The 22539-nt window shown below is 45.7% G+C and overlaps 2 protein-coding genes, 1 long non-coding RNA gene and 1 pseudogene across 4 annotated transcripts in view; all 4 read right to left on the bottom strand.

The window, feature by feature from the left end:
- The window catches only part of LOC120870521 (protein PBMUCL2-like), a 1117-nt gene extending 754 nt beyond the window's left edge, over positions 1-363 (bottom strand). Inside the window, exon 1 of the mRNA XM_040250232.1 lies at positions 1-363. This exon is cut by the window's left edge and continues 754 nt beyond it. Within this exon, the coding sequence (XP_040106166.1) occupies positions 1-349 (349 nt within the window). The 5' untranslated portion in view covers positions 350-363.
- Positions 364-5442: 5079 nt separating this feature from the next.
- Positions 5443-8435, bottom strand: LOC120870528. 2 transcript variants are annotated; one of them, XR_005722792.1, is made up of 4 exons: positions 8312-8435; positions 8060-8189; positions 6154-6380; positions 5443-5865 (listed from the first exon to the last, which is right to left on the bottom strand). It is a non-coding gene; the product is annotated as an uncharacterized LOC120870528 (long non-coding RNA). The 2 variants fall into 2 exon arrangements; XR_005722791.1 differs by having other exon boundaries at positions 8325-8418.
- A 1538-nt stretch (positions 8436-9973) lies between these two features.
- Positions 9974-10510, bottom strand: LOC120870526 (annotated as a pseudogene).
- Positions 10511-17771: 7261 nt separating this feature from the next.
- On the bottom strand, positions 17772-22161 carry MUC21 (mucin 21, cell surface associated). The gene is made up of 3 exons (XM_040250215.1): positions 21863-22161; positions 18570-19483; positions 17772-18198 (listed from the first exon to the last, which is right to left on the bottom strand). Exons 1-3 carry the CDS (start codon positions 21924-21926, stop codon positions 18010-18012), a joined length of 1167 nt encoding a protein of 388 aa, XP_040106149.1. The 5' UTR covers positions 21927-22161; the 3' UTR covers positions 17772-18009.
- Between the last annotated feature and the right edge of the window lie 378 nt (positions 22162-22539).

Here is a 22539-nt window from a genome sequence, read left to right as displayed (position 1 = left end):
TGTGGTCCTCCGTGGTCCCCGGGTCTGGAGTGGTGTAGTCCTCCATGATCCCCGGGTCTGGAGTGGTGTGGTCCTCCGTGATCCCCGGGTCTTGTGTGATGTAGTCCTCCGTGGTCCCTGGATCTGGAGTTGTGTGGTCCTCCGTGGTCCCCGGGTCTGGAGTGGTGTGGTCTTCTGTGATCCCGGGGTCTGGAGTTGTGTGGTCCTCCGTGATGCCCGGGTCTGGAGTGGTGTAGTTCTCCATGGTCACTGGGTCTGGAGTGGTGTGGTCCTCTGTCGTATCTGGGCCCTCAGTCACATGATTCTCAGTGGTCCCTGGGCCAAAAATGACAGAACTTTGGTGGTTCATTGGTTGAGAATCTGCCTGCCAATACAGGGGACAGAGGTTTGGTCCCTGGTCCAGGAAGATCCCATGTGCTGCGGGCAGCTAAGCCTGTTGCCACAACTACTGAAACCCAGGCACTCTGGGACCCATGCTCTGCAACAAGAGAAGCCACCGTCCCACAGCTAGAGAGTAGCCCCCAGTCTCCACAACTAGAGAAAGCCCAACTCAGCAAAGACCCAGGCAGCCAAAAATTAAATTTAAAATTGATAGAGTTTTGTTTTGTCTTTGAGTCTCCAGGGCTGGTCTCTGGGTCTTTAGTGGAAACATTTTGGCTTGTTCTTACTCAAAAAAAAAAAAATTCTTCTAATGTGGATCATTGATGGTCCATCATCATCTGCTCTGTTTAATAGTCTTCACAGCTAACTCGCCCGTACAAATAACACATCTCCCTGGATAATGGGATTAGATTTATTTGAGTTAAAGATCATCTGATATTTTAGATTTAATTCTGATAAAACATGTTTAAACAGCATGCTCAACAATATGGCATATCCAGAGCTAAGTCATGTCCTTGGAGGATCGTCTCATCCAGCCTTTGATTCTGCCCTTTGTGGTTCTGGTCTCTTCCTAAATTTCACTTCTCCTATTGGTGTTTCAGCAGTCTGGGTATTCTGACTCCAGTTTTGTCTGTGTCTCCATTCATCCAGTTATGCCTGGGTCTCTGGTAAACAAGTGAGACAGGAACCATGATTCTTACTAGAGACAGAATTCAGCTCATGGTTTGGTATATGATTAGAATGAAGCAGACCCTGGGTCACACCTGGGGCTGAGGTGGCAAGATTGAGGGCAGGTGGTGTGTGTGCTCAGTCGCTAAGTCATGTCTGACTCTGCGACCCTCTAGACTGTAGCCTGCCAGGCTCCTCTGTCCATAGAATTTCCCAAACAAGAATACTGGAATGGATTGCCATTTCCTTCCCTAGGGGATCTTCCTGACCCAAGATAAAATCCGAGTCTCCTGTGTTTCCTGCATTGATAGGCAGATTCTTTACCATTGAGCCACCTGGGAAACCCCATTTTGAGGGTAGGAGGAGTCATAAGGGGCTGTGGGTATGGTCTGATTGCGATTGACAGCAGCAGTAATTTGGGTACAAGTAGATGGAAGAGATGAGTCTTTCCACCTCCCACCACGCCCACCTGCAGGATATCAGAACTGGGAGATTATGCAGCCTACATGGCATACATTTTGGAGTTCTGGGTTCCTCTGCTCAAAACAATTCTCTCCTACCTCCTGCCGATTCCTCAGATTCCTCAGAAAGGGCTCAAATATTTCATTTCCCAAGGCGAGTTGACATACAGAAACATAAGGTCTAAATAATAAAAAATAGAGCATTTCCTTAAAAGAGGACGTGAGAAAGATAATGAGCAGGCCCATCGGAAGCTGCTCCTTTGACCGGGAACTGGGGGCAGGTAGCAGGGTCCAGAGCTCCCCAAGGTTCTCCCACCTCTTCCACACCCTCCCTCCAGGAGGGCCCTACCTGAGTCCTAAGAGGTTCTTCTCCAGGGATCCTGACCCGCAGCTCTCCAGATCCTGGGGAACCTTTGCACTCTTCTCTCCTAAACAGTTCACTCACCCAATTCCAAACACCTGAAGAGAAGCAGCAGCAGGAGAAGGGCGGGAGCGGGGCCTTTTCTTTTCTTCATCTCAAGAGAATCCACATGGGCTGGAACCCAGGATGCCTTTTCCTCCTCCCTTCTCTCTACATTTTCTGTCTTCCTTCTCTGTAAGCACACAACAGGTGTGGGGTTTCTATCTGCTGCTACCAAGGGAATCCAGGATGCTTGAGTCTTCCTTCCTTCTTTCAGAGAGGAACAGCCTGCTCTTTTACTGTCAATCCAAGGAAGAAGAATCTGATGCAGAGGGGTGGCAGGGTGGAAGAGAGCTGTCCTAAGTGCAAGAAGGAGATCTTGGTGCTGCCCAGAGCCCAGAGTTGGGCAGTAACAGGGGATTAAGCTTGTCAGTGTGAGTGGCATCGCTTTCTGACGCAGGGCCCTGGACAGACACCATGAGTTGGTGCTCTGGGAGGGGCTTGGACTCCCTCTTCCACAGGTGGAGTGGTAAAGTTGGGGTGGAGTGGTAAAGTTGAGAGAGCAGGACATCCGAGGGTGTTGAGAGAGCACTTGGTCCTTACCACAAAGGAGGATCATTGATGAAGGGGAGAAATGCCCAATCTCTCTGTCTGAGAACTGCCCCCGTCTCTCAGTCAGTCATTCACAAAAGTCCTTTCCAGTAGCTCATCTCCCACCTGCAGAGGCATCTCCTTGCTCCTATTACTTGAATGCCCTCAGTCCACCAAGCTTTCCTCAGTGACTAGATAAAATTAGGTCACCTCCGAAAGTTCCCGTTGTCTTTTAATGAGAATGGCCATATCGCTTCCTTTTCTGACTCCCACCCCGCCTCGTCCAGTGTCATCCAAAAATCTATAGCTGCCTGTCCTCATTCAGAGGCAGGAAGTTCCCTGACATTCGTGGGGCCTGTCTCTTTCCCAGAGTCCTCTTAAGTGGAAGAGGAGCTGGGGGATTACAGGAGGGCTGTGGATTCCTCAGATTCCTCAAAAAGGCTCAAATGTGTCATTTCAGAGGGCGGCTGATTCCCTGAAAGTCAATTTAATGAATGGTCAGTTTACCAAATTTAATTGATTACTTCAACTACTGATTTTATTTGAATGGATTAAATATTTTCAAAGAGAATACTATTTAGATGAATTAAGAAAGTATTCCTATATGTTAACTATAACTAATGAATATATTTTAAAGGACAGTCATAAGGAGTCAGTTCAGTTTAGTTGCTCAGTTGTGTCCAATTCTTTGCGACCCCATGGACTGCAACACGCCAGGCTTCCCTGTCCATCACCAACTCCCAGAGTTTGTGCCTCTTGACTTATTTTTCAAGTCAAGAGGTACTATTTGCATTTAGTAAGACCCACCTTTTTTCATGTATAGATCTGTGAGACTTTGTGCTTTATTTAAATTTTTAAAATTTTGAAATAATTTTAGACTTACAGGAGAGTTGCAAAAATAGTAATGAGAAATTTGAAATTAAAAGATGCTTGCTCCTTAGAAGAAAGGCTGTGGCAAATCTAGACAGTGTATTAAAAAACAGAGACATCATTTGCCAATTAAAGATCCTAATAGTCAAAGATATGGTTTTCTCAGTAGTCATGTACAGATGTGAGAGTTGGACCATATAGAAGGCTGAGCGCCAAAGAATTGATGCTTTTTAACTCTGGTGCTGGAGAAGACTCTTGAGAGTTCTTGCAAGGAAATCAAACTGTCAATCCTAAAGGAAATCAGTCCTGAATATTCATCATCGGAAGTGATGCTGAAGCTGAAGAAGCTCCAGTACTTTGGCCACTGATGCGAAGAGCTGACTCACTGGAAAAGACCCTGATGCTGGGAAAGATTGAGGGCAGGAAGAGAAGTGGGAGGCAGAGGATTAGATGGTTGAATGGCATCACCAACTCAATGGGCATAAGTTTGAGCCAACTCCAGGAGTTGGTGAAGGACAGAGAAAGCCTGGGGTGTTGCAGTCCCTGGGGTCAAAAAGAGTCGGACACAACTTAGTGAATGAACAACAAATACAATGATAGAAACTAAGAAATTATTGTTGGTCCAACACTACTCACTCAATTACAGATTTAGTCAGATTTCATGTGTTTTTCCATTGATGTCATTTTTCTGTTCCAGGATCCAGTCCAGAATTCCACATGGCATTTATTTATAGGTCTCCTTAGTCTCTTCTAATCTGCAACAGTTCCTCTGTCTTTGTCTTTCATGATGTTGACACTTTTGAAGAGTATCATCATTTTATAGGATATCCTAAAGCTTTTTTATTTTTTATTAGATTATAGTTGATTTACAATGTTGCATTTATTTCTGCTGCTCAGCAAGGTGTATCAGGTATACATAGACACATACCACTCTTTTTTCGATCTTTTTCCATATAGGTCATGTCCTTACAGAGTATTGAGAAGAGTTTCCTGTGCTATACAGTAGGCCGCTGCTGCTGCTGCTGCTAAGTCGCTTCAGTCGTGTCCGACTCTGTGCGACCCCATAGACGGAAGCCAGCCCACCAGGCTCCCCCGTCCCTGGGATTCTCCAGGCAAGAACACTGGAGTGGGTTGCCATTTCCTTCTCCAATGCATGAAAGTGAAAAGTGAAAGTGAAGTCACTCAGTCGTGCCTGACTAATAGCGACCCCATGGACTGCAGCCCACCAGGCTCCTCCATCCACGGGATTTTCCAGACAAGAGTACTGGAGTGGGTTACCATTGCCTTCTCCGACAGTAGGCCGCTATTAGTTATTTTATATATATATATATACACAGTAGTGTGTTTATGTCGATCCCAGTCTCCCAATTTATCCCCTACTTTCCTCCCTAGGAACTGTCAGTTTGTGTCTTCCTGTTAAGAAGGCTCTGGCAAAGGTCCAGACTTTGAGAACCACAGCAAAGCCAAGTGAAAACATGAAACAAAGGTGATTCACTGGCATGAGGAAGGGTCAGCGAATGTGTGTGATGAGCAAGTTACACCAGAATTCTTAATGAGGCCTTGGCTTTCAGCATTGTTGGGTGCTGACACATGGATTTTTTGGCCCTGTTCTGAGACCTGGCTTTGTGGGAAGTGCCAAGAACTTGGCTCCTGGCCACGGAGGCTGAGCCCACCCTTGCAGAAACTGGGATCACCCTTTTCTACCCAGGACGGCTGCTGGGGCTGCGAGCCTGCAGGCCGGACAGGTGCCGACTCACACCTGTCTTTCCAGTGAATAGCAGGCCTGTGTGGCCAGGGAACCAGGCAATGTGCCACCTCTGGGGGCAGCCCTGTTAGCCACACCTTCTCTGCTTCCCTATCTGTGAACTTGTGCTCTGAACTCACATAGCAACTGTTTTCTGATTGTGCAACACAAACCTGTGAAGCCCAGCACTTTCTCCCCCGACCCTTTCCTGATTCCATTCTTCCATCAGCCTGGAGACCTTCAGGGAATGGGGAAGAAAAGGGGATAAATACACAGTCTGGATTTCACCCTAGGGATTTGAGAGCTGGGAGAACATAGGCAAGAAGGGTCTTTAGGAACCTTTATTCACAGCAGTATTTAAACACACACCCACAGTGTCTGGTTCCACATATATTAGATGCATTTATTCAACAATTCAGTCACAGCTACAGCCTCTTGTTGGAAGAATCAAGCTGGGAAGGAGGCTGAAGAAAAGTTGGGAGGAGCAGGAACAGGGAGCACTTAACCTCTTGATCCAGGTCAGCAGCCTCTCTGCCCCTGAGGACTGTGTTGCTTCTGCCTTCAGGGATGCTCAGGGCCATGCTTGTCTCCCAGCCAGCCCTCTGGCTGCAGGAGAAGACAGCTCTCCTCTGAAGTCAGTTACGGTCACGCCTGGACCCTTCTGGGACTTCATAACAGCCATGAGGGCATAGCAGTGGGGGCAGCAAGAGATCTACGTTGAAGAGGTTTCTTAGGCTTGGAGAGTTTCTCTAGAAGACAAGAAGCTGAGTCGTTTCAGAGTCTTGTCCCCCTCCTCCAGTGCTCGCCCCCTCCTCATATCTCTTTGGCTCCCATCTTCCCCTCATCACTTTCCTCTGAATGTCTTGGCTTTGTGACCCCCTCTCGCTGACTCTAACCTGCTGTTTCTGTCTTTCCTGATTTTCTTATCCTGTTACTCCCGCAGTCACCCTGCTGTCTCTTGCCTAGTTCCTCCTTGACTTGCCTGCTCTCTTTCCCTCAGGAAAAAAAAAGGGGTTTCTTGCACATCAGACACTCACAAAATAGAAGAGAAGCCCAGTGAGGAGAATCACAGCCATCGCAACCGAGGCCAGAGTAACTAGGACGACCTCCCCCGGCCTCAGGTGTCCGCTAGGGTTTTCCTCTTCCCTTGGTGGAGCAGTACTTGAGCTGGTGATGCTGGAGATGGTAGCAGTTGTGTCTGTTCCACTGGATAGTGTGGTCAGTCCAAGGGAGGTGGTTGTAGTGTTAGCAGTAGACGGTACAGCTTATTAATAAAGGATGGCCGGTTAGTCCCACTGGAAGTTTTGCTTGATTCTGCAACTACTACTACCACCAATGGCAATAATGTGTGTGTGTGTGTGCACACGTGCACACGTGCCCAGTCACATGGTCAATGGCAATAATAACTATCATCTATTGAACAATGACAATGCTGCAGGTGCTGTGCTAAGTGCCACATATGAATTAGTCCTTCAAACACTCACAATACCGCCGTGAGATAGGAGCTTTCAGCACTCCCATTTTATAGACAGAGAAACTGAGGTTCAGAGAGTTAAGCCTGGTCCCAGGCTAGGCAGCTAGTGGGTCATGGAGCAGGAAGTTAAACCAAGGCTGACTGACACTAGCTCCAGCCCTTAACCTGTGTAGTCTACATCCTAGGTCATGTGACCTGGGAAGTCACATGACCTGGGGTCACAGGTATTATTCCATCTCTAACTATTCATGATACTCTTCAGATAAAGAACACAAAAGAGCTAGTTGAAGGGTCCATGTGTATACACGTGTATATATTGAGCTACTCCAAACAGAATTGTACCTGTCTTCCAGGGGAGGAATAATCAAGGGAAGGTTTGGGAGGGGAAATAGTGTGTATTTTCAGTACTATCAGGTAATTCGTATGCACACAAAAGTTTGGGAGCTGCCAGGTAGGGGACCCCAAGTGACCCTGACACTTGGCCTGGCATAGAACTTGCTGCAGGTAGCCCGAAATGATAAGATCTCCCAGGATTCTGGGAAGGGACCCAACTACCTTACTTAGTGGGTGAGCATTAAGATGAGGCTTGTGCTTTTTCCCTCTATTTCATGTCTCTTTCCTACCCTGTTCTGATTTTCCATCCCAACAACAACCAAGCTCTTGGCCTCCCAGCTGCCTATATGCCCTCACCTCATCGATGGCTCTGTTCTCCTGCTAGGATGTGGTTTTCTTCCCCTTACTTATTCCTTTCATAGTATCATCTAGACTAACATAAATATCACAAATTTAGATTTAGAGGAAGAGTCCAAATTATTCCTTGTTAATGCCTCCGATTAGGGTTATGATTAGGGTCAAGAGAAAAAAGAGGAATTTCCTGGCAATCCAGTGCTTAGGACTCTGTGCTTTCAGTGCCAAGGGCGTGGGTTCAATCTGTGGTCAGGGAACTAATATCCTGCAAATGCAAAAGAGAGAGAGGGAGAGAGAGAGAGAGAAGCTAATCAAGAAATTGAGATGAGAAGTTGACCTATGAAGAGGGAAGAGATTTGTTTTGTTCGGGGGCATAAACAAATGAGTCCAAGTCATGATGGGGCAAATTCTAGAAAGAATCCAGTCTGTGTGAGTGTGGAACACTTACAAGCTTAATTAGGGACTAGGTGACCACTGTCAGGAATGTTGGAAATGGGTTTCTGCCTACTGCGGGTGGTCAGACATTAAGATACCTTCCAACTCCAATGCATCTGCCCTTAGGGTTGATTTATTACAGAGGAAATAGGCCAGACTTCTGGGCAGAAGAGTTGTTACTGGGAACAGAATAGAGAGCAAAGGCTAGGTTGGATGGAAGAGAATAAAGCAAAATATCTGTCCTTACTTCTTTGATGAGAATGAGAGCTAACAGGCAGAGTGTGCGTGCCAGAACTGGACAACATTTTCCCCAAACCCTATTCAGACTTCAAGATTATATCACTCACCATTTCCTAAAAGTAGTAGAAGATGAAACAACAGCCAGCATTCAAGGGAAAATGCTTTTTCCTTCATCTTGAGATACTCTGACTGCCACGCCTGGAAAGGAGGTTTCCTGAATCCCAGATGTGATTAGGCCTAGAATGGAAAGAAAAAATTTTGAGATTCTTCTTTCTGAAGAATCTCAAGGTGGAGATCTGAGGCTGGAGTGCTGGGAGTTTGGGTCTCCAAAGAATAGGTCCTCAACCTAAGGAAAATACCAGTAGGGGGCACCTGGGGCTGCAGACTGAATGCCTGGTGCCTTAGGATCCCTTCACAGAGTGTCACCTCTTACTTTCTCTTTCGAAGAAGGTCTTTATAGTATCACTGGGGTTGGGCAGGGGCTGGGTATGTGACCTGTTGTTCTTCCAGCTATGGGCAGGTAACAGAATATCTGAACTAAGAGAAGAGGGCTGTAGAGGCCAGGAGATGCATGAGAATGGAAGATGACGTGGTCCCCTTAGGCAGGGCCTGGGGAGGAGCAGGAAGTCGGACAGTTCAAGGGGATCAAATTGTCACAGTGGAGGGAACTCCTCCTCTGAGGCACAGATGGGGTTAAAAATCTGTTCAGCTCAAGACCTTGCTTCCTGGAGAGAAGTCCTGAGTAACCGGGATGACTGGGCAGGGCAGGGAGTGTGAGAAGAAAGACTTGATGAACAGAACTTAGTTGGGAGGACACATAAAATGAGATTCACTGTCACTGTGAATCTCATTGTCCAGTATCATCCGGACTAACATATCCGGATGATATGTTAACTTATCCACCCAAGGAACTTCAGTTGGTTTTTCTCATCAGTGCTGCATGCCAGACAAGCGGAATGATCAAAGAAATTCCTACACTTAGGACCGTGCCAGTTTGCCAGGGAGCTGAGGGCACATTACCAGCTTGTTTAGATAGTAGATGAGACCAGCAGAAATGAAACAAAGACAGCTGGAAGAGGAGGATAAAACAAAGACAGTAATGGGGCTTTGACAATCCCCTGATGGGATTGATAGTGCCTTCATTCACAGTTCATGGCAAAAAAAAAAATCAGGAAAAGTTTCTATGGAAGTTTTAATTTGATATTATGTGTAATCAAAGCAAGCTGTCTCCACCTTCTCCAGACACAGAGGTTTTCTGGTAGAGGAACCATTTCAGATTCTTTTTTTAGGGAGGGCTGGTCATCTTATGGGATTTAGTTCCCAACCAGGGGTCAAACCTGGGTCCTTGGAGTGAGACTATGGAGTTCTAACCACTGGATCACTAGGGAATCCCCCCATTCAGATTCTTTAGATGTTTGGGTGAAAGAATATCCATTGCCTGTGAAGCTGGAGGGAAGTAAGCTGACAAGCAGGAGATGTATATTCATCCCACAGATATTTAGTGATTTCCTACTATGTGTCAGATATCGAACTCCAGTAAACAAAACAGATTTGTGTTATTTTGGAGCTTATATCTAAGATAGAAAAGAACTGTGAATGAAAGAGTTTTAAAAGCAGGAAGAGAATGGGTTGTGGTAGAAAATGAGCTTTTGGGTGGGAGGAAGCAGATTCTAGGATGTCCTAGGAAAGGCCTTGATTGTTGATCTGCCCACTGTCTGTGATGGGAAGTCCCATGTGGGGATGGATGAGGAGTGTGGTCAGTATCAAGTTGGTATTGGGATCTCAGGTAAAAATCCCAGGAACATTTCTAAGTAGAAAGATGTTTTTCTCTACAGCATATTGGAGTAATAGGACTTGTCTTACAGCTCAGGTTTACTGATATATTAGCTATTTTTCTTTTTTTTTCATCTTTCAAACTCTTTTATTTACAATAAAATTTAGCAGTCATTATGGACTTAATGGAGCAGATGTCAGCTGTGTATTAAGCATTATACTTCATTCCTTGAAGGTGTGCCTCATCATCACTCAAGCTGCTTGCCACCCTCCGACTTCTGGTCCAACCTACTCTTGTTACTCCTCACCATGTAGATGAAGAAAGTGAGGGTCTCCTTTTCATTCACAGGTATGTTGCTGAAGTGTTGGCTGTCGGTTTCTGCTAACTGGGCCTTAGTGAAGCCTGATCTGCAATTTGTAGTGTCGTTTATAACGTCGGAGGGTGTTCACCTGCAGCTGGAACAGATCAACCTCAGGAATGTCTGTGTCGTGCTCAGGAGAATCTCCGCCATCGTCACTTGTCTTCCTCTGCCTTTTATTTTGTACATTCTGGATGAAATTCTTGTGGAAATCGCAAATATACAGGTGCCTTATACTCTTGTCGATGTCCAGCTTGAGTTTCTTCTGTGAGATGCTCTTCTGGACTCTTGAAGGAGGCGCTGCCCTCGGGCGGGGCAGTCCTCGGTCAGGAGGCAGCTCAGGTCGCAGCCCGGGGCGGCGGCGGGGGCGGCGGCGGGGGCGGCAGGGGGCCCTTCGCGGCAGTTCTCGGTACTAAAGCCGTTCATCTCCTCGTCCCGGGCCGGCCTCTCTGGGGGAAGGTCCCCTAGGCCACTCCGTAGCCGTGCTCCCCGCGGGCAGGTCGCCGAGGCCCCCCGCACAAGAGAGTCCCAGAGCCCGTCTCCAGCCGAGGCGCTGCCCAGCCCCGCTCGCGGGAGGCCCGGCCCCGCGCCGCCGCGCTCCGGCTCCTTCGGTTCCCGGCCCGCGTCTCCACCGAGCCCCTTTCTCCCTGCCTGCGGCCCGGGGGTGGTCTCCCGCGGCTTGCAGGCCCCCGCCGGGACTCTCCCGGAGGTGCCTTCTGCCAGGGGCCCTGAACCGTTACCCTTCGGCGGGGACGTCCAGGAGGGCGTCCCAGGAAGCAGCTGCTTCCAGAAGACTCCGGGCCGGGTTGCCAGAGGGTTCTGAGGGCCCCCGCCGGCTCCAGCCTTATTTCAGCTGCGGGGCGAACTCGCCGCCGGGCAGCTCCCCCGGGGTGGCGCGGCCTCCCTGCGCGGCGCCCGGTCCCCTGCTGCTCGTCTAGTCCGCCCCACCCCTGCAGCCGCTCGGTTGCGCCCTGAGGCCCGAGTCCCGAGGCAGTGCCTGGGCCGCCCGGCCTCCGCCCGCCCAAGGCTCCGCACCTTAGCTGTTTTTCTGAGTGATATTTTTCTCATCTACTTAATAGGGATTATAATTTGAACTTCATGGGGTTGCTGTGAGGACTAAATGATGGTATATATTTATATTTTTTAAATCGTAGAAGTCACTCAGAAGCAAAATGATAGCAAAACAAACACAAAGTTAAAAAGATGACCATTTCATCTAGACACAAAATGCATTAATAAACTTTTATTTCTTAGAATATGTTTATTTCTTAGAGTGGCTATATTTTCTTCTTCATCACACAACGTCTGGAGGAGACACAGGAAGGGAAGAAGACTCTTCTTAAAGACAAAGTCAAGCTCTGGAGGGCCCTGAAATGAACTGAGTGGGGGAAAGATGGGGAAGCAGTGACCGTAGCGCTGTTACTGTACCCATCCCAATACCCAGTCAAGCAACGTCCTTGATCCTAGACTTCTAAGTTATGAGGAGAGCCCTGGGAACATACTTGCTTGACATCATTGCTAAGCCTGATGAAGCTATGAGTCTCTTCTGAAACAACACTCTGTTCCAACACTGTGACTTCGGTTGTCAGACATGGGAAGGCTTTGCTTACTCTTGTCCTTGACACAGGCTATAGCCGATGGCTATTCCCTGGGAGCATCCTGCTCTTCCATCACGACTCACTCCCTCATCATGGTTCTTGTCTTCACCTCCATGGTCCTCTTCTCCATCAAGGTTTCCTCCCTGAACACAGTCTCCCACTCCCAGCATCTGTGACCACGCCCTCTTCAATGACTCCACTAATCTGCTCTGTGGCTCTCACTGGTGTGTCCTCTTCCATGGTTTCGTTCATGGCCCGAAGCCTGTGGTTTTCATCATGGCCTCTTCAGCAGAAACCTCGGTGACTCATTTTCACAATCACCCTCATGACTGTGAAGTCATAGGCCACATTGTAGCTTTCTTCATGGCCAAGGCCACAGGCCCCTCCACGACTCAGTTTATTGTCGAGGCTGCAGAACAGTGGACCCAGGCCAAAATCATGGGTATAATTGTTTCTCAGAGGCAGAAGAGTATCCCTCTAAAAGAGAAAGATGTGAATATTTTAAGAGAGTAATCCTCTCACATTTCACAATCCACCTGGTTGGCTGACTAAAATCACAAATTCTCACTTTTTTTCCCAGGTATTTATCTTACTGACACTGAACTTGAAATTAACAACAGTAAGCAAAGCAAAGCACAGCAAATGTATTGTAGAAGATCTAGATTAAAAAGTCAGAGGTATAAAAATGAATGGTTTATCCTTTTCCAAGTTTTTCCCACCTTGAAGACTTTTTAAAATTGAAGTATAGTTAATTTACAATGTTGTGTCAGTTTCAAGTGTACAGGAAGTTGATTCAGTAATACATGTATATATAATATATACATTATACAAATTCTTTTTCAGATTCTTTTCCATTATAGATTATACTATATTATTATTATTATAGATATTGAATATAGTTCCCTGTGTTATACAGGAAGTCCTTTGTTGTGTACTTTTTTTATATATAGTACCGTGCATATATTAATCTCAAACTTCTAATATATCTCCCTCCCCCTGACTGTCTTTTTGGTAACCATAAGTCTGTGAGTCTATTTCTGTTTGGTAAATAAGTTCATTTGTGTCATTTTTAAGGTTCTCTATATTTAGGATTGGCTAGTATGAATAATTTCAGCAGGCTTGGGCAATAGGGGTGGTCTTTAGTTGTCTGGTACCTGACTCTTGGTGATGGTGGTTTAGTCTCTCTGTTGTGTCCAGCTCTTATAACCCCTTGGACTGCGGCCCACCAGTCTCCTCTCTCCATGGAATATCCCAGGCAAGAATACTGAAGTGGCTTGTTATTTCCTTCTCCGGGGGATCTTCCCAATCCAGGGATCAAGCCTGGGTCTCTTTTATTGCAGGTAGATATTTTACCGACTGTGCTACCAGGGAAGCCCCAAACCAGGGAATCTTCCCAATCCAGGGATCAAACCTGGGTCTGCAGCATTGGCAGGCAAATTCTTTACCACTGAGCTACCTGGGAAGCCACATAAGTGCTATCATATGATATTTGTGTTTTTCTGTCTGACTAACTTCACTGAATATGATAATCTCTAGATCCATCCATGTTGCTGCAAATGGCATTATTTCATTATTTTTTTTTTATGGCTGAGCAATAGTCCATTGTATATATATATATATACCACATCTTCTTTATCCATTTATCTGTCAGTGGATATCTTCCATGTCTTTTATGGAAGTTTTCTTCCATGTCTTGGCTATTGTAAATAGTGTTGCTATGAGCATTGGGGTTCATGTATCGTTTTGAATCAGAGTTTTCTCTGGATATATGCCAAGAGTGGGATTGCAGGATCATATGGTAACTCTCTTTTCAGTTTTTTAAGGAACCTCCGTACTGTTTTCCATTATGGCTGTACCAATTACATCCCCACCAACAGTGTAGGAGTGTTCTCTTTTCTCCTTCATTTATTATTTGTAGGCTTTTCAAAAATATATTTATTTATTTAGCTGCTTCGAGTCTTAGTTGCAACACATGGACTCTTCATTTCATCGTGTGGAATCTTTTCTTGTGGCACCTGGTCTTAGTTGCTCTGTGACATGCGGTACCTTAGTTCACCAGCCAGGAATTAAACCTGCATCCCCTGCATTGGCAGGCAGATTCTTAACCACTGGACCACCAGGGAAGTCTGCACCCTGGAATTTTCTGCACCTCAGGGAAATGCACCATAATAATATAGGAGCTGGAAGGTAAAGGGTGGGTGGCTGTAGAAGGGGAACTAGAAAAGTATAACTAGCTGATGCTTTGACCACAGGCAAAAAAACCATATGGAAGCTGAAAATTGGGAAGATGATTCTCACCCGTTAAGACACCCCACTCCTGCATAACACTCTTTAGAAGCCTTCATATACCTCCAAGAGTATCCACAGACTCCATTTAAGGATCATTGTGGTAGGCCAGTAGTGCAAAAGTGCTTAATCCCATCCACTGCCTAGACCTCTGCTTGGGTCAAACCTGCTGGGTGAGCTGGGGTTTTGTCAGGTTAAAATGTGTTTCGTTCATGTAAGTGGATCCCACGATGAAAGCTGAGTCATGATGCTTCTTAACCCTACATACACACTCCAGTTGCTGGCAATAATGAGATGTTCACAGCGTAACTATGTAAATTAACCACAAGCTGAGTTACTCACTGTGGTGCTCTCCCTTTTCATTTCCCTCTATTTTGAAGTGCCTATTGCTGTTTATCTTTGGAAATCAAAATTTTTAGTCACAAGTTATGCCTGCTGGATAATATTTTTACAGCTTTATTGAGATATAATTTATACTGTATATAGTTCATCTGTTTAAAATAGATATATTAATGCAGTTTGCAAAGTCAAGTGGGCCTTAGGAAGCATCACTATGAACAAAGCTAGTGGAGGTGATGGAATTCCAGTTGAACTATTGCAAATCCTAAAAATAATGCTGTTAAAGTGCTGCACTCAATATGACAGCAAATTTGGAAAACTCAGTGGTGGCCACAGGACTGGAAAAGGTCAGTTTTCATTCCAATCCCAAAGAAAGGCAATGACAAAGAATGTTCAAACTACTGCACAATTGTACTCATCTCACACACTAGCAAAATAATGCTCAAAATTCTCCAAGACAGGCTTCAACAGTATGTGAATGGTGAACTTCCAGATGTTCAAGCTGGGTTTAGAAAAGGCAGAGGAACCAGAGATCAAATTGCCAACATCTGTTGGATCATCAAAAAAGCAAGAGAGTTCCAGAAAAATATCTACTTCTACTTTATTGACTATGCCAAAACCTTTGACTGTGTGGATCACCACAAACTTTGGAAAATTCTTAAAGAGATGGGACTACCAGACCACCTGACTTGCCTCCCGAGAAATCTGTATGCAAGTCAAGAAGCAACAGTTAGAACCAGACATGGAAGTGACTGGTTCCAAATTGGGAAAGGAGTACGTCGAGGCTGTATATTGTCACCCTGCTTATTTAACTTATATGCAGAGTACATCATGAGAAATGCCGGGCTAGATGAAGCACAAGCTGGAATCAAGATTACCAGGATAAATATCATTAATCTCAGATATGCAGATGACACCACCTTTATGGCAGAAAGCAAAGAAGAATTAGAGTCTCTAGATGAAAGTGAAAGAGGAGAGTGAAAAAGTTGTCTTAAAGCTCATCATTCAGGAAACAGATCATGGCATCTGGTGCCATCACTTCATGGCAAATAGATGGGAAAACAGTGGAAACAGTGACAGACTTCATTTTCTTAGGCTCCAAAATCACTGCAGATGGTGACTGCAGCCATGAAATTAAAAGACACTCGCTCCTTGGAAGAAAAGCTATGACCATCTAGACAGCATATTAAAAAGCAGAGACATTACTTTGCCAACAAAGGTCCATCTGAAGTGAAGTGAAGTGAATTGAAGTCACTCAGTCGTGTCCCACTCTTTGCGATCCCACCGACTCAAGTCTACCAGGCTTCTCTGTCCATGGGATTTTCCAGGCAAGAGTACTGGAGTGGGTTGCCATTTCCTTTTCCAGGGGATCTCCTGACCCAGGGATCGAACCCAGGTCTCCTGCATTGCAGGCAGATGCTTTACCTTCTTAGCTACCAGGGAAGCCCTAAGGTCCATCTAGTCAAAGCTATGGTTTTTCCCATTGTCATGTATGAATGTGAGAATTGGACTATAAAGAAAGTTGAGTGCCGAAGAATTGATGCTTTTGAACTGTGGTGTTGGACAAGACTCTTGAGAGTCCCTTGGACTGCAAGGAGATCCAACCAGTCTATCCTAAAGGAAAACAGTCCTGAATATTCATTGGAAGGACTGATGCTGAAGCTGAAACTCCAATAGTTTGTCCACCTGATGCAAAGAACTGACTCATTTGAAAAGACCCCAATGCTGGGAAAGATTGAAGGTGGGAGGAGAAGGTGACAACAGAGGATGAGATGGTTGGATGGCATCACCGACTCAGTGGACATGAGTTTGAGTAAACTCTGGGAGCTGGTGATGGACAGGGAAGCCTGGTGTGCTACAGTCCATGGGTTAGCAAAGAGTTGGACACGACTGAGCGACTGAACTGAAATGAACTGATTGGGGCTTAGTATATTTACAGTCATTAATAAGCCCTTTCGAACTGCAGACTAAATTCTTTCTTCCCTCTTGTTCTTTTACTACCTCTGGTCTATCTCTTCCTTTTTTCTCTGTTTTGAATTTTACTACTCATGTGTTAGTCCTCCTGAACCAATCCTCTAAGTGTCTTCTATTTTCTGGGTTATTTTAATTTCTGATTTGTTATGTCTAATTGAGCTACTTTTCCCACTTGATCTTCCAGATAATTAATTTTATTCTCAGCCAACTTCCTTAAATTTGTCTGTTATAATTTAAATGTGAAAATGCATGTTTTGCAATTTTTAATTATTTAAATGGGCTACCTTTAAATAATTCCCCAATCTCATTTATTTTCACATTTTCACATTATACTTTCCACAGTTCACACCAGTGGGAGGCAACTTTCTAGGGGGGGTCAACTCAGCTTCTCCTTCTGGTTGCTGGGTCCATTTAGGTAAGAGGATGGTGGTGGTGGTGGTGGTGGGCCTGCGTATGGCTCATCATGGCCTCGTTGACTAGGATCAGCTGTCTGCATTGCTGACACTTGAGAAACCCAGTGAGTGGTGGAAGGCAGAGCAGTTCCCACTGCTGTGAGTTGGGGTGAACCCACCCACAACCTGCTAGCTCTTTCCTGAGGGCTCTGTCCCGGGTGGAAGCCCTGTCACTGCCTCATGGATTCAGAGCCACTAGCCTTTTTCAACACAGCTTTTCTCTGTCTTCCAAGACCTGTAGGATCAGGTAGCCTTCTATCCTAGACCTTGAAAGGGGTATGTGCAGCCCCTGTGCAAGGGGAATTCATGAGAATCTCGGCTTTACCCCAGGTGTTCCTGCCATGAGCCTCTTGGTAAAGTCAGGAAGTCTTTCCCTCAATAAAAACAGGAAGCACTTTCTCTCTGCTTCCAAAGGCAGCACTCTCAGAGTGAAAGTATCAACTAGCACCTTTACTCTGACAAGTAACCCAAGTCAGGAGCAAATGTAAATGGCCTGGATACTGCGACTTTGAGTAACGCCGCCCTGCCCACAGGAAACCACATTTCACCAGGGTTCTACAATTCCTTTATAATACTTTTTATCTGTGTTAAATATTGTACAGCAGTTGATGGAATAAGCTCATTCTCGGTGAAATTAGGTCATGTAACCCTGGTTTTAGAGGTGGATGTGGAGGATGACTTAGCTTGGTGGTTAAAAATGCAGATTCAATAGCCTGGGTTCAAATTCCTGTTCTGGGTTCTGCATGTGCTATAATGCAATCTCTATGAACCGCAGGCCTAATCCCATGAGCCTGTAGGATCCTGGCAGCTGCCCTCCTTTCTCATCTCTCCCAATTCAGTACTATCAGTCTGGGAGAGTCTTGGGACATAGGGTTCCTGCTTGGGGCAAAAAGGATTAGAAAAAGGGGACAGATATGAATGAGGTGTCCAGATTTTACCGTGGAGATTCTGAATGCCAAATGGATTCCGGCATGGGGTTCTCTCCTACAACCAGGAGATTCAACTCAGCGCGGCAGATACCCACTCATGTGCACACACAAGTTCTCTCTGTGATTTAATTTCATGTGTTTATTTCTTAGCTTAAAGACCAACAGAGTCTCTTCCCAACATCTGGTAAAAGCAAGAGAGAAAGAGGAAGTGTCTTCCTCAAGCCTGGCAGGGACCCAAATGAAGCTGAGAGGGGGCTTCTGGGGACGAATGAACAGACACTCAGATCTCTGGTCCCCCAGGCTGGCTTTCTTTCTGAGGATTGTGGCTCCGTGGCTTCAGCAGCCTCTCAGAACCCACTGTGACTTTCGTCCATCTCCATGGTTACTGAGGATGTGGGTCTGTTCCAGGACCTGGCAGGCCTCCGCCTAGGCCTGTGACCGGCTCCATGACTCCCTCCAGGGCCCCGGCCGAGGTTGGGGCCATGGGGGCGGTAGACAGCTGTGTCAAGGGCATTTCTCAGGGACAGGGAGTTTCTCTAGAAAAAGAAGGCAGAATCCTTTCAGAATTGGGTGCCCACCCCCAGCAAGCTTTCACCAGGGACTCTTGCTGGAATCTTCTTCCCCTTTAAACCATCTCCCTCACATGGTAGTTCTTTCACCAGTCTTTACAGTCTTTATTTCTTCTTTTGCGCTCCTTTCCCCCTCCTTTCCCCACAAGTCAATAGTTTCCTCTGCACGTTGATTGGTTCCTCGTTTCTAACTTGCTGTTTCTCTTTAGAACCTTTCTCCTAATCTTTCTTTCCTCCCTACTCACCCCTAACTTGATGGTTCTACTATTCACACTTCATTTCCTTATGTTCCTGCTACTCCTTCCCCCCAGGCACTTTCCTACGTATTAGGCACTCACCACGCAGAAGAAGAACCCAGCAAAGAATCCCACGACCACTACGACTGAGACCAGAGTGATGAGGAAGATTTCCCACGGCTTCAGGGACCCACTGGGCTTCACTTCCTCTGCTGGAGTTCCAGCACTTGTGCTACTTTTGCCAGGAGTTGTTTGTGTTCCAGTTGGAAAAGATGTATCAGAGCCTCCCGTGGTTGCACTGGATCCAGTTTTGGAGGCCGTGCTAGTCCCACTGGAGGCTGTGCTGGACCCAGTATCAGAGGTTGTGCTGGCCCCTCCAGAGGTCATGCTGGATCCAGTACTGGAGGTTGTGCTGGACCCTCCAGAGGTCATGCTGGATCCAGTGTCAGAGGTTGTGCTGGACCCTCCAGAGGTCACATTGGATCCAGTACTAGAGGTTGTGCTGGCCCCTCCAGAGGTCACGCTGGATCCAGTACTGGAGGTTGTGCTGGACCCTCCAGAGGTCACGCTGGATCCAGTGTCAGAGGTTGTGCTGGCCCCTCCAGAGGTCACACTGGATCCAGTGTCAGAGGTTGTGTTGGCCCCTCCAGAGGTCACGTTAGATCCAGTATCAGAGGTTGTGCTGGACCCTCCGGAAGTCATGCTGGATCCAATACTGGAGGTTGTGCTGGACCCTCCAGAGGTCATGCTAGATCCAGTGTCGGAGGTTGTGCTGGATCCTTCAGAGGTCACGGTGGGTTCAGTACTGGAGGTTGTGCTGGATCCACTGGAGGTCTCTTGGGATCCAGCATTAGTGGCTATGGTAGGACTACCATGGGTCGTGCTGGATGCAGTGTTCGCGGCTATACTAGTCTCACTGGAGGTTGCACTGGACCCAGTGGTGGCTGTAGTGGGTTCACTGGAAGTTGGGCTGGATACATTGTTGACAGCTGTACTAGTATTACTGGAGGTTATGCCTAATGATAATTATAAATGATGACATATATTGAGCATATATACTTTCTGCTCAATGCCTGGTTAAATTCATTACCTGGATAATTCTATTTAATGTTTCACTACAGCCCAATGAAATAGATATTATTATTATCAACAGCTAAGATGAAAAAATTGAGGCTTATAAATGTTGACACTTGCCCAAGTTTATACAGCTAGTAAGTAGTAGAACAGGAATTTGAACCCAGGCTATTGAATCTGCATTTTTAACCACCAAGCTAAGTCATCCTCCACATCCACCTCTAAAACCAGAGTTACATGACCTAATTTCACCGAGAATGAGCTTATTCCATCAACTGCTGTACAATATTTAACACAGATAAAAAGTATTATAAAGGAATTGTAGAACCCAGGTGAAATGTATATATTGGCTAATTCATTTTTAAATCGGTATAGCTTCTTTCTTGAAAAATATTTCTGAGTGTTATTCAGAAACCATCTATATCAGAATTATCTGGGAAGCTTATTAAAAATAAAGATTTCTAGGCAAACCACTCCAGACTAAATGAATCAGAATCTGAGATAAGACTAGGTATCTGGGTGATTATATATGTATTTAAGTTCCAGGAGCTCCTGAGCACAAGGCGAAGATCGGAAAAGAACAAGTTATATGTAGCTGAAATATAAAAGATCTCCCAGGATTAAGGTCTGCAAATCAAAATCTACAGGTACAGGGAAGCATTTCCACCTTCCTGAAGGCTCAGGTGGAGTTAAGTTTGTGCCTGTTTTTTGCCTCTCACTACCTTGAAGGACAAAGACACTCAGGCTCCCCACATAAAATTTATCTCATTTCTGGTTCATTTTACTACTAACTTGGACCTGAGTGCCTATCACCTCACCCCACACAGGTGTACTTTCCCCTCAGGCTTATTTGAACTAACATAGGACTAGACAGAAAGAAAGAAAGTGCTAAGTCATGTCTGACTCTTGGGACCCCATGAACTGTAACCTGCCAGGCTCCTCTGTCCATGGGATTCTCCAGCAAGCATACTGAAGTGGGTTGCCATTTCCTTCTCCAGGGGAACTTCCAACCCAGGAATTGAACCCAGGTCTCCTGCATTGTAGGTAGATGCTTTACGTACTGAGCTATATAATATACGACTAGAATTTAGCTCTATTTGGGGAAAGCCCCACTCAAGTCTGCAATGGAGTACAAATTGGAGTTAGATCAGAATCATGAGTAAAACTAAATAAGAAACTAAGATGAGGACTTCTTTGTGGTCCAGTGGTTGAGAGTGTGCCTGCCAATGCAGGGGCACAGGTTCGATCCCTAGTCTGGAAAGATGGTGCCACAGGGCGACTAAGCCCACTTACCACAACTAAGTCCATGTACCGCAACTACTGAGGCCTGTGTACTCCAGAGCCCTCAAGCTGCAACAAGAGAAGCTACCACAGTGAGAATCCTGAGCACAGCAACCAGAGAGTAACCCTCACTTGCTGTAACTAGAGAAAGCCCGCTCACAGCATGGAAGGACTCAGCACAGCCAAAAGCATAGACATACATAAGGTATAATTTTAAAAAAGAAACTGAGATCAACAAGAGTAGGGGTGATATGTAAAAGAGGAAGTGGATTTGATCTGAGAAGTTTTGAAAAACAGAATAGGTGCATCAAAATTCTATGAGGGCTCATTTTGATTCAAAATGATGAATTCTCAGGGAGTTCCCTGGTGTCTAGCGGTTAGGATTCAGCACTTTCACTGCCAAATGGCTCAGGTTCATTCCCTGTTTGGGGAACTGAGATCCTGCAAGTCATGTGGCACAGCCAAAATAAAAATTAAAGGATTCTCTAAGAAGTCATGCTTCCTAGTTGCACAATAGAAGATGGCCCAAGGAGTGTTTAATAGAGTGTCAGAAGTATGGAACAGAGTGGGGCTTAGTTTCGACTCTTAAATCCTTTTCTCCTTGGTCTGAGGCTGACTTACGCTGATTGGGGAATCAGGGTTAAGGACAGGAGAAAAATTAAGTCTATAGAATATAGAAGAGGGATATTTTTAAATAACTCAATTCTTCTTGTTATTAATATTTGGCCCTCTAGCCATATCTCATGGATTATTGCCATTTTATAGATGCATAAACTGAGGCACAGAGCAGCTAACTAACCTAAAGTGCGTAGGTAACAGATGGAGCCATGATTCAAACATTGACAACTGGACACCAAGGCCACAGTTCTAAGCACTGTGCTTGACTGCCTCCTGGGTGATACCTTATTAGACTGAAGTGATTGGAATGAAATGACCCTCAGTCTATGGAGGAAAACCAGAGCTGTTCCTAGTGGTGATCATCATCTCCCACGATCTCTCAAAAGTTCACAGATCACCCACCTTTAAAGAAAAGCACTCACCATGTTGTAATAGTAGGAGATGCAACAGTAAGCAATACTTAAGGCGAATGTTTCTTTTCTGCATCTTGATCTTCCTCTTCGTGGCTGGTAAACAAGGTGCTTGGATCCCAGATGTGGCCAAGACCTAGAAGACAAAGAACAGTATCTTGAGAAAGGAGAGTTCAAGGTGAACAGATAAAGGCTGGAGCTTCCAAGAGCTTAGGTCTCCTAAGTATATGTTCTTGGAAAGAATCTTGAGCTTGAGTGGTGGGAGATGAGATGCCTAGGCTACTTAAGCTTTCTTCACACGATGTTGTTGCCTCTTTCTTTATCATGGATAAGCTGCAGGGGCCTTTATAGCTTCATATAGGTTGGGGAGGAGTTGGGAAATTGACCTGTTCTTCAACCAACTATGAGCAAGTAACAAAACAATACTGAGTCTGGGAAGGAATAGGCTGGGGGTCAAGAGGAAGGTGAGAAAGGAGAATGATGTGATCACACTAGGCAGGGCATTGGGCTGGGTTTGAGCAGGAAGTAGGATTGGATAAGGAGATCAAGATTGTCAGAGTGGAAGGGACCCACCCTTGAGGCAAAAATGGGGTCAGAAACCTGTTCCAGTTCATGACTTTGTTTCCTAGTCACGAAGTGCTGTGTGTTTGCTTTTAGCATGAAAGAAACTCTAACAGACTGAGCTGAGG

This window comes from Oryx dammah, unplaced genomic scaffold (genome assembly GCF_014754425.2).
Source record: "Oryx dammah isolate SB20612 unplaced genomic scaffold, SCBI_Odam_1.1 HiC_scaffold_11, whole genome shotgun sequence".
NCBI lineage: Eukaryota > Metazoa > Chordata > Mammalia > Artiodactyla > Bovidae > Oryx > Oryx dammah.
The sequence above is the reverse complement of the archived record's forward strand: the minus strand, read 5'-3'. Positions and strand labels throughout refer to the sequence as shown.

Coding starts and splice junctions, on each gene's coding strand:
- MUC21 (XM_040250215.1), bottom strand. CDS start 21,926: ATGCAGAAAAGAAACATTCGCCTTAAGTATTGCTTACTGTTGCATCTC. Junction 19,484..21,862: donor TCTCCTACTATTACAACATG/GTGAGTGCTTTT, acceptor AATTATCATTAG/GCATAACCTCCAGTAATACT. Junction 18,199..18,569: donor CTGGGTTCTTCTTCTGCGTG/GTGAGTGCCTAA, acceptor TTCTTTTTCTAG/AGAAACTCCCTGTCCCTGAG.